This window comes from Zophobas morio, unplaced genomic scaffold (assembly GCF_036711695.1).
Source record: "Zophobas morio isolate AGI-343-1 ecotype UQ-CSIRO unplaced genomic scaffold, CSIRO_AGI_Zmor_V1 ptg000031l, whole genome shotgun sequence".
Classification (NCBI taxonomy): Eukaryota; Metazoa; Arthropoda; class Insecta; order Coleoptera; family Tenebrionidae; genus Zophobas; species Zophobas morio.
The window spans coordinates 581179-596585 of NW_026972136.1; the positions used below are offsets into that span (position 1 = coordinate 581179).

At 32.5% G+C, this 15407-nt stretch overlaps 1 protein-coding gene across 1 annotated transcript in view; it reads left to right on the plus strand.

Annotated features, from left to right (window-relative positions):
• Positions 1-15407, plus strand: part of Lanb2 (Laminin B2) — a 178744-nt gene that overhangs the window by 102240 nt on the left and 61097 nt on the right. Inside the window, exon 5 of the mRNA XM_064069309.1 lies at positions 13459-13768. Within this exon, the coding sequence (XP_063925379.1) occupies positions 13459-13768 (310 nt within the window). The remainder of the gene's footprint in view (positions 1-13458; positions 13769-15407) is intronic.

A 15407-nucleotide genomic window follows, 5' to 3' on the forward strand; every position in this document is an offset into this window, starting at 1 on the left:
ATTCTTTCAAAAATTCCTTAAGAAACAACTTCAGACAGGCCTTCAAGATTCTTTAAAATAAAAATAAAAAATTTTGTTAAAATTCTGTCAACAACAAAACATCAAAAGCCTTCGAGATTCTTTAAAAACAAGATTTCACACCCCTTTGAGATTCTTTTAAATTCTTTCAAAGGCCAAAAGACGCGGGTGTCAAGATTCTTTCAAAAACGACATCAATTACACTAAAGATTCTTTAAAAAATACCACGATACCACGATCCCACGATTCTTTAAAATTCTTCAAAGGGCTAAACACCGGGAGCCCCCGACAATTTTTCTAATTCTTTAAAAAATAAAACACCACCTCCCAAGATGCTTTCAAATTTTTTCAGAAACCAAATACCGTGGTCCCAAGATTTATTCAAATTTTCCCGAACACAAAATATCAAGGGCTAAAAATTCTTTAAAATTTTTTCAAAAAAAAAACCCGACAGGCCTCCGAAATTGTTGTGTACTCCTTCAAAAATAAAACTCCAGACGCCCTCAAGATTCTTTAAAAACCAAAATACCACCACCCCCCAACATGTAAGAATCTCAAGATACTTTCAAATGTCTTCCAAAACAAAACAGGAGGGACCTCCAAGATCCTTTAAATTTTTTCAAAAACCAAGCACCCAACGGGCTCAGGGTTCTTTAAAAATAAAATACATACTTTAAAATTCTTTAAAAAGCCAAACACCGAGAACCCCTACGATTCTTTGAAATTCTTTTAAAAGTTAAACATCGGGAGTCCCCCACGATTCTTTCAAATCCTTTCAAAAATAAAACACCACCTCCCAAGATTTTCTCAAAAACCAAAAACCGTGATTTCAAAATTCTTTCCAATTCTCCCAAACACAATACATCAACGACGAAAAAGTCTTCAAAATGCCTTAAAAAACAAAAATACCAAGACCCCAAGACTTTTTGAAATTCATTAAAAAGCCAAACACCGGGAGCCCCCTGCATGATTTTTTCGAATTCTTTAAAAAATAAAACAACAAAAGCCCTCAAGATTCTTTAAAAAACAAAATACCCCCCCCCCCCCCAATTCTTTGAAATTCTCTCAAAAACAAAACAGCAATTTCTCAAATTTCTTCAAATTTCTTGGAAGGCAAATAACTAAAGGCCCTCACGACTCTTTAAAGAATCAAAATACGAAAAATACGACTACCCCCAAAATTCCTTAAAATCCCTCGAAAAGCAAACCACCGGAACAGCCTGAGATTTTTTCAAATTCTTTCAAAAACCAAAACCAGGGTCGCAAGTTTATTTCAAGTTCTTTCAAACACAACACATCAGGATCTCAAGACTCTTTCAGATTTCTTCCAAAACAAAACACCGGACTTTCCAGGTTGTTTAAGAACTAAATACCATGACCTTAGGATTCTTTAAAATTCATTAAAAAGCCAAATACCGAGAACGCCTACGATTTTTTCAAATTCTTTAAAAAATAAAACACCAGGGTTTCCCAATATTTTTTCAAATTCTTCAAAAACAAAACCCGAGACACCTCCAAGATTCTTTAAAATTCTTTCAATGACAAAACAGCAAAGGCTTTCGAGATTCTTTACATATGTCACCACCCCCTCGAGGTTCTTTTCACTTTTTTCAAAAACCAAAAGACCAGGGTTTCAACATTCTTTCGAAAACATCAACTACCCTAACGATTGTTTAAACTTTTTCAAAAAATACAACACCATCCGCGCTCAAAGTTCTTCAAAAACTAAATACCACGATCCAATGATTCTTTAAATTTTTTTAAAAAGTTAAACACCGGGAATGCCCCAAGATTTTTTCAAATTATTTCGAAAACCAAAAACCATGAGCCCAAAATTCTTTCAAATTCTCCCAAATACCAAACATCAGAGACGTTAAATTCTTTAAGATTCCTTTAAAAACAAAACCCGACAGACCTCCCAGAATCTTGAAAACTCTTTCAAAAACGCCCTCAAGATTCTTTAAAAAACAAAAGTACCACGATCCCAAGACTTTTTGAAATCCTTTAAAAAGCCAAGAACCAGTTGCCTCACCTATGATTCTTTAGAATTCTTTCAAAAATAAAACTACAAAAGCCCTCAAGATTTTTTCAAAAAACAAAATACCACCACCCCAAAAGATTCAAGATTTCTCAAGATGCTTCCAAATTCCTTTGAAGACAAAACGCTAAACGCCCTCAAGAGTCTTTAAAGAATCGAAATACGACCACCTCCCAAGATTCTTCAAAATGCTATGAAAAGCAAAACACCTGGACCCCTAAGATTCTTTCAAATTCTTCAAAAACCAAAACCAGGTCTCAAGTTTATTTAAATTCTTTCAAAAACAACAACCAGGATCTCAAGATTCTTTCAGATTTCTTTCAAAACGAAATACCAGACACCCCTACTTTTTTAAAAGCTAGATATCATGACCATAAGACTCTTTAAAATTCTTTAATAAGCCAAACACTGAGAGATCTTACGATTCGTTCAAATTTTTACAAATTAAAAACACCAGGGTCTCCCAATATTGTTTCAAATTTTTCAAAAATAAAACTCGAGAGATCTCCAAGAATCTTTAAAATTCTTCGAATTACAAAACAGCAAAAGCCTTCGAGGTTCTTTAAATATGTAACCACTCCCTCGAGATTCTTTTAAATTCATTTAAAAACCAAAAGACGAACTTTCAGACTTGAAATTTTTAAGAACTTCGAAAACTTCAAAAATTTGGAAAATGTGGAGAATGTAAAAAATTTCAAAAAGTTTAAAAGTTTGGAGAGCTGAAAGGACAACTGTAAGAACCTTAAAATTTTTGATTCATTTGAGAATCTTGAGAATTTTGAGAAAACTCCGCAAATTTGAGAATTTCGAAATTTTCAAAAACTTCAAAAGCTGTAAGAACTTTAATGACTCTGAAAACTTTGCGAATTTATATAATTGTGAGAGAATTTCGAAAACTGAAAATTTTGAGGCTTGTGAGAGCTTTAAAAGTTAAAATCTTTAAGAATTTTAAGAAAAATTTTCAGAAATTTGAGAACTTGGAGAACGGTAAGAGTAACTGTAAGAACCTTGAAAATTTAGAGACATTTGAGTGTCTTGAGAACTTCGAGAATTTCAGAACCTTCAAAAAATTTAAAAGTTTAAAAGCTGTAAGAACTCTACGAACTTTGAAAGCTTTGACAACTTTAAGAATCTTATAATATTTCAAAATTTCAAAGACTTTGAGAACATTAAAAACAACTTCAGAACTTTAAAATCTATAAGAAATATAAACATTTTAAGAACTTAAAGAAATTTAAGGATTTTAAGCACTTCGAGAACCTTGAGAACTTCGAAAATTTCGAGGATTTTAAAAACTTCAAACACGAATTTAAGAAGTTTAATATCTTTAAGAAATTTAACAAGTTGAAAATTTTTTAAGAACTTTCAAAACTTTGAAACCCTTGGTAATTTCAAGAATTTCGAAAACTTTGAGAATTTCGAAAATTTCAAATATTTGAAAAATCTTGAGAACTTCAAAAACTCTAAGAACTTTAAGGTCTTTGGGAACTTCGAGAACTACGAGAAATTCAAGAACTTCTAGAATTTCGAAAATGTCGAGAATTTCAAAATTTTCCAAAAAACTATTAGGAAAACCTCAGATCAAAACTTTTCATTTTATTATAATTTGAACGATCTTTTAGCACAACATATGAAAATAAATCATTACGAAACAAACATAATAATTTGTAACTCAATTTTTTAACATCGAAAATTTTGAAAATTTCGAAAGTGAAAATTTTGAGACATTTAATCATTTTAAAAATTTTAGGACTTTGAGAAGTCTTGAGGATTGTATTAACAACTGGAAGAACCTTAAACACTTTGAATCATTTGAGAATCTTGAGAACTTTGAAAGAGATCCGCGAATTTCGAGAATTTAAAAATTTACGAAAACTTTAAAAGTTTGAAAAGCCGTAGGAACTTTGACTTTGAGAACTTTGAGTAACTGAGAACAACTTGAAAATCTTAAGATTTTCAGGGACTTTAAAAACTAAAAGCTTCAGACCTTTTAGAATTTCGAGAATTTCGAAAATTTCGAGAATTTTAAAAATTCTAAAAACGTTAAAAACTTCAAAAAGGAATTTAAGACCTTCAGTATCTTATATTTTTTAAGAACTTTTAAAACTTTGAAACCCTTGAGAATTTCAAGAATTTCGAAAATTTCGAGCACTTTGAGAATTTCGAAAATTTCAAATATTTGAAAACCCTTGAGAACTTCAAAAACTCTAAGAACTTTAAGGACTTTGGGAACTTCTAAAACTACGAGAAATTCAAAAACTTCAAGAATTTCAAAAATTTCCAAAAAACTATTAGGAAAACCACAAATCAAAACTTTTCATTTTATTATAATTTGAACGATCTTTTAGCACAACATATGAAAATAAACCATTATGAAACAAACACAATAATAATTTGCGACTCAATCTTTTAACATCGAAAACTTTGAAAATATCGAAACTTTGAAAATTTTGAGACATTTAACCATTTTAAAAATTTTAAGGACTTTGAGAAGTCTGAGAATTGTAAGAACAACTGAAAGAACCTTAAACACTTAGTTAGTTTCTTAAGATTCTTCCAAATTCCTTTGAAGACAAAACGCTAAACGACCTCAAGAGTCTTTAAAGAATCGAAATACGACCACCTCCCAAGATTCTTCAAAATGCTATGAAAAACAAAACACCTGAACCCCTAAGATTCTTTCAAATTCTTCAAAAACCAAAACCACGTCTCAAGTTTATTTAAATTCTTTCAAAAACAACACACCACGATCTCAAGATTCTTTCAGATTTCTTGCAAAACAAAATACCAGACACCCTCAAGGTACTTTTTTAAAAGCTAGATATCATGATCCTAAGATTCTTTAAAATTCTTTAATAAGCCAAACACTGAGAGGTCTTACGATTCGTTCAAATTTTTTAAAAATTAAAAACACCAGGGTCTCCCAATATTCTTTCAAATTTTTCAAAAATAAAACTCGAGAGATCTCTAAGAATCGTTAAAATTCTTCGAATTACAAAACAGCAAAAGCCTTCGAGGTTCTTTAAATATGTAACCACTCCCTCGAGATTCTTTTAAACTCATTTAAAAACCAAAAGACCAGGGTCTCAAGATTCTTTCGAAACCAACATCAACTACCCTAAAGATTCTTTAAACTTTTTCAAAAATATAATACCATAGGCGTTCAAAATTCTTCAAAAACCAAATACCACGATTCTTTAAAGTTCTTAAAAAAGTCAAATACTGGAAGTTCCCCACGATTCTTTTCGAATTCTTTCAAAAATAAAACACCACCCTCCAAGATTTTTTCAATTTTTAGTTTCAAAAACCAAAAACCGTGACCCCAAAATTCTTTCAAATTCTCTCAAACACAAAACATCAGGGGCTAAAAATTCTTTAAAATTCCGTTAAAAACAAAACCCGACAGACCTCCCAGATTCTTGAAAATTCTTTCAAAAATAAAACGTCGTCAAGATTCTTTATAAAACAAAAGTACCACGACCCCAAGATTCTTTGAAATTGTTTAAAAAGTGAAACACCGGGAGATCCTTAAGATTCTCTCAAAAACAAAACACCCGTTTCTCAAGATTCTTTCAAATTCCTTTGAAGACCAGGGTCTCAAGATTCTTTCGAAAACATCAACTACCCTAAAGATTCTTTAAAGTTTTTCAAAAATACAACACCATACGCGCTCAAAATTCTTCAAAAAACAAATACCACAATCCCACGATTCCTTCGAATTCTTTCAAAAATAAAACACCATTTTCCCAAGATCTTTTCAAAAACCAAAAATTGTGATTGTTTCAAATTCAAACATCAGAGACTAAAAATTCTTTAAAATTCCTTTAAGAACCAAACCCGACAGATCTCCCAGAATCTTGAAAACTCTTTCAAAAAAACAATCACCAGACGCCCTCAAGATTCTTTAAAAAACAAAAAGTACCACAACTCCAATTTTTTTTTTTAATTATTTAAAAGGACACACCGGAAGCCCCCCTTACAATTCTTTCGAATCCTTTCAAAGACTAAAACCAGGGTCTCTTTAAAAACTAAAGACCTTGACCGTAAGATTCTTTCAAATTCTTTCAAAAATAATATACCAGGACCCCCCAAGATATTTTCAATTTTTTTAAAACAAAACTTTTTTAAAAACAAAACACCAAAAGACCAAAATAACAAGTAGCACACCGGAACCCCCTCCCCCAAACTTTTTCAAATTCTTTCAAAAACCAAAACCAAGGTCTTGCGATTCTCCCAAATTCTCTAAAAACAACATCACAGGGACCATAAAGCCTCCGAAATTATGACCATACAGATTCTTTAATAAACAAAATACTCCAAGATTCTTTAAAATTGTTTAAAAACCCAAACACCGGGAGCCTCTATCTTTTTCTACAGAGCCTTTTATAAGCAAGCAATAGGCCCGCCTCACTCACCCTCACCCACCCGCCCCCTATTTTCTTAGAAGGTATATATCATTCGCCAAAATTAGTCTTATCTTAACAAGTATTAGCCCCGCCCACCCACCCTTTATTTTCTTAGACAGTACGTCATTTACCAAAATCGGTCTTATCTTAGCAAGTACTAGCCACCAAGATTTTTTATAATCTTTAACATACAGTACACAGGACCCCCAAGATTCTTTAAAATTCTTTAAAAACCCAAAACCAAGGTCCGTCAAAAATAATATCCAAGATTATTTAAAACTCTTTCAAAAACAAAACACCAGTAGTGGTCAGAACACCATGATCTTTTCTTTTTCTTCTAAAAACCTTAATTAAAAACGAAGACAAGACTTTTTTAAATAAAAATAAAAAAAAACACTACCATGGATACTGAAATGTCATTCTTTGCAGATATGCAACCCGTTTTACAACAAAAGTGGTAAAATTAGCTACAATTTAACTTCTTCAGAATTTTTTGTGTACGTGATTTGGTGGCCATAAAATTGATGTTCCGAATATCTGGAAAAGCTGAAATCGTGGGAAAACCACGCTGAATTGTGAATTAAAATCGTAGACAAAATTAGAGTGGGAATTGTGTATTGTAAGTTGCATAGCTATAATTTAAGAAATTTAATTTTTTACTAATCTTAGCGTCGCATTTCTGGACGTTTGTAAATTGTGTTAGGCTATAATCGATAAAATGATTTGCTACATATGATTCACATCAAATTGTGACCTATGAATAAATACATACGTGATGATGTTCGCAGAAGTGTATTTGTGGTTGCAGAGATACACATTTAATAAATGCCAGCTCCGTGTATATTGGGTGGCCCAAGTCACACATTAATTGTTAACCAATGGGTTTGACACAAATAAAATGAACAATTCACAGAAATAAAATCACATTCCAAGTGCAGTTCTTATAAAAATCTGTAAAATTTTGTTGTTGATCAAAATAAAACAAATGTTTGTCTCTAAAAATCCAGTATGAGTATGCAACCAGCTCAGCAGACGTGTATAAGAGGTTGCATAATCAATAAATAATTAATCCAAGTTAATTCAATTTTTTTCACCATATTATGATAATTAGACAGATTTAGTTAATATTTTTAGTATTCCGAAAAATTTTCTTATGCATTCGTCAAAAATGTCCCTATTTCAATATGGACCAAATTAATATGATTTTTTTTAAGATTTAAAGAAAACCTTATAAATTTGATTTAAAAAATAGAAATAACGACCACAACGTAACCTGGAAATTTGTTGTTATATAATATAAACAACAGTAAAAATACCATAACATTGGATAACAGACTTTATATACATGGACGTTTATTTTGTGAGCCAAAATGGTTAAAGCCCCATTCAGACAATAATTAACCATGTAAGATTTAATTATTGCCTTAAATGATTTAAAAAATCAACTCAGTTATATAATTTTCGGTTTTTATACATTTCTCGACCATCATTGTATCCTGGAAGAGCTATAATCATTGTCTATAAAACCTTTCAAGCTTGATTGATAAGATAATTTCAACAAACCAGTTTTTTTACAAGAAACACCGAAAATTCGTGGGCAATTATTTATACAGCCGGCCTTAATAACCGTACGTTCCATATATAGCAATAAAGATAGACCCCAAAATAAGGTTATAAAGCTACGTGTCATTAATAAACCGAAACTTTTTATGTACAATATATGGAAATGACTTTAAATGGCATTTTCAAACTTCACATGAATAACATACATAAAAAATATCGATACAAATATACTAACAACTTTATTTGTTTGATGGCGTGGTGTACCATTGTCATTACACCAAACCCAGCCAATCCATCTCCCTGGTAATGGATTCCCCATTCACGAAAACGCGCACTGCCCATAAATAAAACAGCAAGCAGCAAATTTATTTCCAAAATTAACTCCGGTGTCACTTTACTTAATAACATGTTCTCACACAACGATTCATCTTCCGGGTTTTCACACCCTCGAGTCCCAGTCACGTGGCGACTATTAACAGTGCATTCCTCACGAAGCTCTGATAAAAAATTCACTGTCAATAGCTGGTACGTGAGTTTAGGAACACCTGTACACTAATTGGCAGGCCATAAAGTTTTCATTGCCCGGAATCAATCCTGCGGTAGGTAACCTCTTTTTTCATGATGGGAAACGATTTTTTAAATATTTACATACCATTTCAGGCTTCTTTTTTCTTTTATTTAATTCTTTTAATTTACCGGCAGCACGCCTATAAAACCTTCCGGCTAATGTAATGGCCTATGTTATGGTGGACGTAAAATCGAGTTTGATGTCACTATGCAGCGTAAAGCGTGGTTTACGCATGTATTGGTTTTACAGCGACAAATATGGGGTTTGATTGTGGGAATGGACAACACGGAGATTTTTAAGCACAATGTGGTTAAAAGAGTTTTTATTTGCTATTTCAGAGTCGAATTTGAGCTTTTTTGACGTTTTCGTTACCAAATTTACGTAACTTTGGCGCAGGTAGTAAGATTTTCGAAAATATGACACGTTCTCTGAATTTTCGACAAATTTCCGTAACTAACTCTTCTGGCAGTGACAGATATTTTGACATTCAATAAATTTATGCTAAAACAAGATAAAAGGCATAAAATGAATCTTTGAAATAGAGAAGGGGTGGGCGGGTGGGGCAAGTTAAATTTTTGTAAAATTTGAACTATTTGTCAATATAAAATACACTATTCATCCTGAGGTGAATAAATTGGGTCTTAAAAAAAATGGGTGGATGGGTGAATATCCTAAAATTTGATGATATTTTAGGAATTTCGTCTAGATGGTAAAATGCTAACAAAAATTGTCTTATCTTCCCCAGGAACAAATTGATGACGTCATCTCAAAATTTCGCAACGCAATTTTTTTTTTCATTTGTGAGTTGAAGCAAAATTTGACTTAATTTAAATTTAAATAAATTAAGATATGTCATGAATAGTTACGAAACTACGATAAAAAAGTCGTTTTCTAGTTAGCCCTGGACCATTCAGGGCTATAATAGATGCAGCTGATTATCCACGGCCAACTAGTTCACATTTTTCGACAGTTTTTTTTTTCAAAAGAATCTAAGTGATTTATAGAAACTTCTTTGTCAAAAATTAAGAATTTGGTCTACAAAATATATTATATCTACAAAATTATTCGTAGATATAAGCTGCATAGAAAATTTAATTTTTTTTGGACATTCTGGTTTGGCAATAGATCGTGGCTCCGTGGTGACAAAATTTTGATCAACAAACATTCGTATTTTAATATAAAAGTGAAACGTCTCCTTATAATAAACAAACTTTCAACAAGATCGATTCGATTTATTGAGGTTCAACTTAATGAGGTTCGACTTACTGAGGTTCGACTGTGTTTATTCTGCTAAATTTCCTTATTTATGTTTTCTACTGAAACTTTTTAAATTACAAATTATGATTAAAAAAAAATAGGAATTTATAAAATTACAACAAAATTAAAATTTACGAATTTATTTTAGCATTAATGATTACAAAGACCGAGATTTTAAATCGATCGATTTGTATGAAAATTACTCCTTTTCCAAATTCGAACTTTCTGAATAAGAATCTGGGGCCAAAAAAACTGCAGAAGAGCTACTGAATTTTTTGAAATTTTTTAACTTTTGGGTTTCCCGAAAATGAAATCATCTGATAAAGGTGTATGTAGATTCGAAAAGGACTTACATGAAAATACACCATGACCAGGAAATTACATATAAGAAATCGAATGGTAGAAACCAGAATATTTTCCCTTTGTCCATTCAAAAGTTATGGACCGTCAAACTCACAATTTTTTGAGTTTGATTTTTTTATACGTAGTATAAATTTTCAACAACCGGTGCTAAAAACGCACTCAGCTGGGCAAAATTAGCCTATAAATTTAATTTCAGCCAGATTGAAACATGTTAATTTTTTCAGCAATTTTTCCGGAGCTCCTTTTTGGTCAAAATTTTCGAATTTTTTCCATATCGAGGTATCTCGGTTAAATTTGCCTCGAATTGTCTGAAATTCACTCTTTTCCTTAATTCGAACCTCCTAAAGATGAATCTTGGGTCAAACAAATGGTAGAAGAGCTCCTGATTTTTTTTTTATTTTTTTTTTTATTCGAAACTCCTGAAAATGACACCGTCCAATAAAAATGTGTGCATAGATTCTAAACGGGCAAGAGTTTCAGCCTGAAAACTAACCAATGCCACTAGAAAATTTCGAGAAATTGATTGGCAAAAACCCGAATAAGCTCTTTTTTTCAGTTCAAAAGCTATAGAACGTCAAACTCACAATTTGGTCTTTTGAGTTTTGATTAAACAAAGACTTCGTTTAAAAATAGCGAAAATTTTCAACAACGATGTGAAAAACGCACTCAGCTGGGCAAAATTAATCTAGAAATTTAATTTCAGCAAGATTGAAACATATTTATTTTTTAGAAATTTTTCCTCAGCTTTTTTTGGTCAAAATTTTCGAATCAAGCTAAATCGGTTAAACGTGTCTCGAATTTTCTGAAAATCACTCTTTTCCCTAATTCGAACCTCCTGAAGAAGAATCTGGGGCCAAACAAATTGTAGAAGAGCTCCTGATTTAAAAAAAAATTTTAAATTCAAGTTTCCTGAAAATAACACCGTCAGATAAATCTGTGTATAGAGTCTAAACGAGCAAGGGTTTCAGCCTGAAAACTACCCAATGCGGCTAGAAAACTCCAAGAAATTGAGAGATGAAAACCAGAATAAGCTCCTTTAGCCCGATCAAAAGTTATGGATTGTCAAACTCACAGTTTGGTTTTTTTGAGTTTTGATTAAAGAAGAATTTCGTTTAGAATAGCGAAAATTTTCAACAACGGTGTGAAAAACGCACTCAGCTGGGCAAAATTAATCTAGAAATTTAATTTCAGCAAGATTGAAACATATTTATTTTTGAGCAATTTTTTCTGAGCTTTTTTTGGTCAAAATTTTCGAATTTTTTCCATATCGAGCTATCTCGGTTAAACTTGCCTCGAATTGTCTGAAAATCATTCTTTTCCTTAATTCGAACCTCCTAAAGATGAATCTTGGGTCAAACAAATGGTAGAAGAGCTCCCGATTTTTTTTTTATTATTATTTTTTTTATATTCTAATCTCCTGAAAATGACACCGTCCGATAAATCTGTGGATAGAGCCTAAACGGGCAAGGGTTTCAGCCTGAAAACTACCCAATGCGGCTATAAAACTCCAAGAAATTGGGTGATGAAAACCAGAATGAGCTCTTTTAGTCCGTTCAAAAGTTATGGACCGTCAAACTCACAATTTGGTTTTTTTGAGTTTTGATTAAAGAAGGATTTCGTTTAAAATAGCGAAAATTTTCAACAACAATGCTAAAATCGCACTCAGCCATGCAAAATTAATTTAGAAATTTAATTTCAGCAAGATTGAAACATATTTATTTTTCAGCAAATTTTCCTGAGCTTTTTTGGTCAAAATTTTCGAATTAAGGCCATATCAAGCTATTTCGGTTAAACGTGTCTCGAATTTTCTGAAAATCACTCCTTTCCCTAATTCGAACCTCCTGAAGAAGAATCTGGGGCCAAACAAATTGTAGAAAAGCTCCTGATTTTTTTTTTATTTTTTTAATTTCAAGTTCCCTGAAAATGACACCGTCAGATAAATTTCTGCATAGAGTCTAAACGGGCAAGGTTTCCAGCCTGAAAACTACCCAATGCGACTAGAAAATTTCAAGAACTTGGATGATGAAAACTAGAATAAGCTCATTTAGTCCGTTCAAAAGTTATGGACCGTCAAACTCACAATTTGTTTTTTTTTGAGTTTTGATTAAAGGAAGATTTCGTTTAAAATAGCGAAAATTTTCAACAACGATGTGGAAAACGCACTCAGCTGGGCAAAATTAATCTAGAAATTTAATTTCAGCAAGATTGAAACATACATATTTATTTTTGAGCAATTTTTTCTGAGCTTTTTTTGGTCAAAATTTTCGAATTTAGGCTATCTCGGTTAAACGTGTCTCGAATTTTCTGAAAATCACTTTTTCCCCTAATTCGAACCCCCTGAATAAGAATCTAGGACCAAAAAATTTGTAGAAGAGCTCTTGATTTTTATTAAATTTTTTTAATACTCGAGTTTATTGTTTGAGGAATTTTTCAGGGGCTTCTTTCGGTCAAAATTTTCAAATGTAGGCCATATTTAAACTCTCCATTCTAGTCTAAAATGACCCCTTTCCCTAATTTGAACCCCTTGAATAAAAATTTGGAGCCAAAAAATTGTAGACTTCTTGATTTAATATTAAAAATTCACAAGGAAAAATAAAAAAAAATATTTAACGTCATACAGTGAACAGTTAATTCTATAATATACGAATCAGAATTTCCCCTTTCTGTACGCATAAAGATTTTTAGTATACTGGTAAGTTTTTATCTCTACTTCGTATAATTATTAGAAATCCTGAAAAATTTTATACTTAAATCCCATTTTAATTCAAACCGAATCTAAAAATATCAATTTCAACCGAATAAGCAATTTTAAATTCAAATTTTATTATTCCGGACTTCGTAGGTATCAGTTTCCGCCGAACAAATAATTTTAAAATTCAAATTTTTATGATCATAATCTAATAAAACCAAATAGGAAATCAAACTACATATTTTTGGCCTTTAACGCTGGATCCACAAAGCAGCAAAAACCACGATCTACGGAATTCAGATCAGTTCATGAATCACAATATAATCAAACCTGAAGATCGATTCAATTAGGTCAAAATTTATTCAGTTATTCAGACAAACTGTAATAAATTCTCCGATGTGCTATTCACAACCGCCATCCACCCATCTCTCCCATTATGATGATTATTATCATTATTATTAATAATTTTTATTAAGTGTCAACACCATCCATAAACTTCGACACGCCTGCAATACCTATTCGCACGCCATTTGTCATTCGCATCTATTAATTCCAGGAATGGGTCACCGCCACCGACGTGATGATAACCCTCGACCGCCTCAACACCTTCGGTGATGAAGTGTTCGGCGATCAACAGGTGTTGCGCTCCTACTTCTACGCCATCGCCGACGTGGCTGTCGGTGCAAGGTGCAAGTGCAACGGTCACGCTTCCGAATGCATCACTTCAACCGGAGTCGACGGCTCTCGGCGGAGGGTGTGTAAATGTGAGCACAATACGGCGGGGCCGGACTGCAACGAGTGTCTGCCGTTCTACAACGACGCCCCGTGGAAGCGGGCGACGGCGCGAGACGCGCACGAATGCAAACGTGAGTAATTTAAAAAAAAATTGTAGTCCATCTGTTCGGTAAACGGAGTATAGCGCAGCCAACTCTAACCCCCGGGTTTTCTTTCACACGGTACTTCTGTATATGGCTCTCGAAAAGAGCGTAAATGTGGACACAGCACACCTAGACTGAATTATAATGAGTGTTTACCGTTTTATAATGACGCTACCGCGCGTAAGTAATCATCTTCGTTGCGTTTCAAGTAAAAACGTAATCGTGCGTAATAATCCAATCAGAAAGCAGGTAATTGAGCGTAATTATTGTTTCATTATCGTTACGTTTATGAGAGGTCGCCTTAATGTTCTGCGAGGCGATGGAGATAAAAAGCAGAACTGGATTATTAAAGTTGTAATCAGTTAGATATTTATCTGTGCGGGTTTTAATGTGGGTGAATTTTATTTTAAGTGGAACTGGTTCATACTGAGGAGAAAAAGTGGCGACCAGCAAAATACGGCACTGTTTTTACAGTTCGTAAACAGGTCAACGTGAGAAAATCGTCTTACGTTATAGTGTTAAATTGATTATTATTAATAAGTTTGAAAGTCCAAGTTTGTATTAGTTAGAGTCTCCAATCCCGGCAATATGTCAGATTAATTGATCGTAAATCTGGTTTTAAATGTACCGTCGTGACTCCACAAAGGTAGCACTTCGGGACAACATATTTATGATAGTGGCTTCACTTTTAAACACATTAGTAAAATTTTTATGGTATCAAGCGCTTTAAATTATTTACGGTATCTATCGAAAGAGTTAAATGAACATGTAATGATGAGCATGGTTGCAACTAAATCTGAAAAATGTGAAGAATTATAATTAGAAATTCTACAAAATGTTGGAATTTTAAGTGGTGTTTTTATTTTTGTGTAATAAATATTGGAGCATATCTGGTCACGCTGAGATAATATATTAGGTGTAAGGTAGTTTGTGAAAAAAATATCGACAATATTTGTCTTTCGCCTCCTTTCGTACATTAATCTGTATAATATATACATTTATTAGTACCTATATGGTACTCGTAAATTGACTAGGAGATCTGTTGAAAATTAGTTTCGCTCATTTTTGTACAGAATGTAATTTGTAAAATTGACACAATAATCAATTTAAAACCCAAATTTCGGACGACCACGACTTACACCATATAAAAAGAAAATTGATTTTTTTGTTTCCATAGTTCACTCGTATTGCATCAAAACTAATTACTAGTTTAAATAACGATTTTTTTAATAAATGTTCAAAATTCGCATTTCGTACCGATTTTTTCGAAAATGTTGCTTCGTGACCAGCAACATGCTATATTTTTGGAATCAGTGCGTCGAGATCTACGTCCCTGAATTTTTTCATACTTTTTAGGCAACTTTTTAAAAATTGAAATTTTTTAACGGTCCCCCCCTTCTCCAAATTTCGCTAAAGTTTTGACATTTTCTAAACTTAACTAAACACATTTTCTTGTAGATTTCGAGCTCTAGAGCTCAATTCCAGCATCGGTTCTTTGATAACTGCAACCGTTTTTCCAGAATCGACCGTTGAAATGTCGAATTTTTTTAAATTTTCAAAAATTCGTATTTCGTATCGATTTTTTCGAAAATGTTGCTTCGTGACCATCAACATGCTATATTTTTGG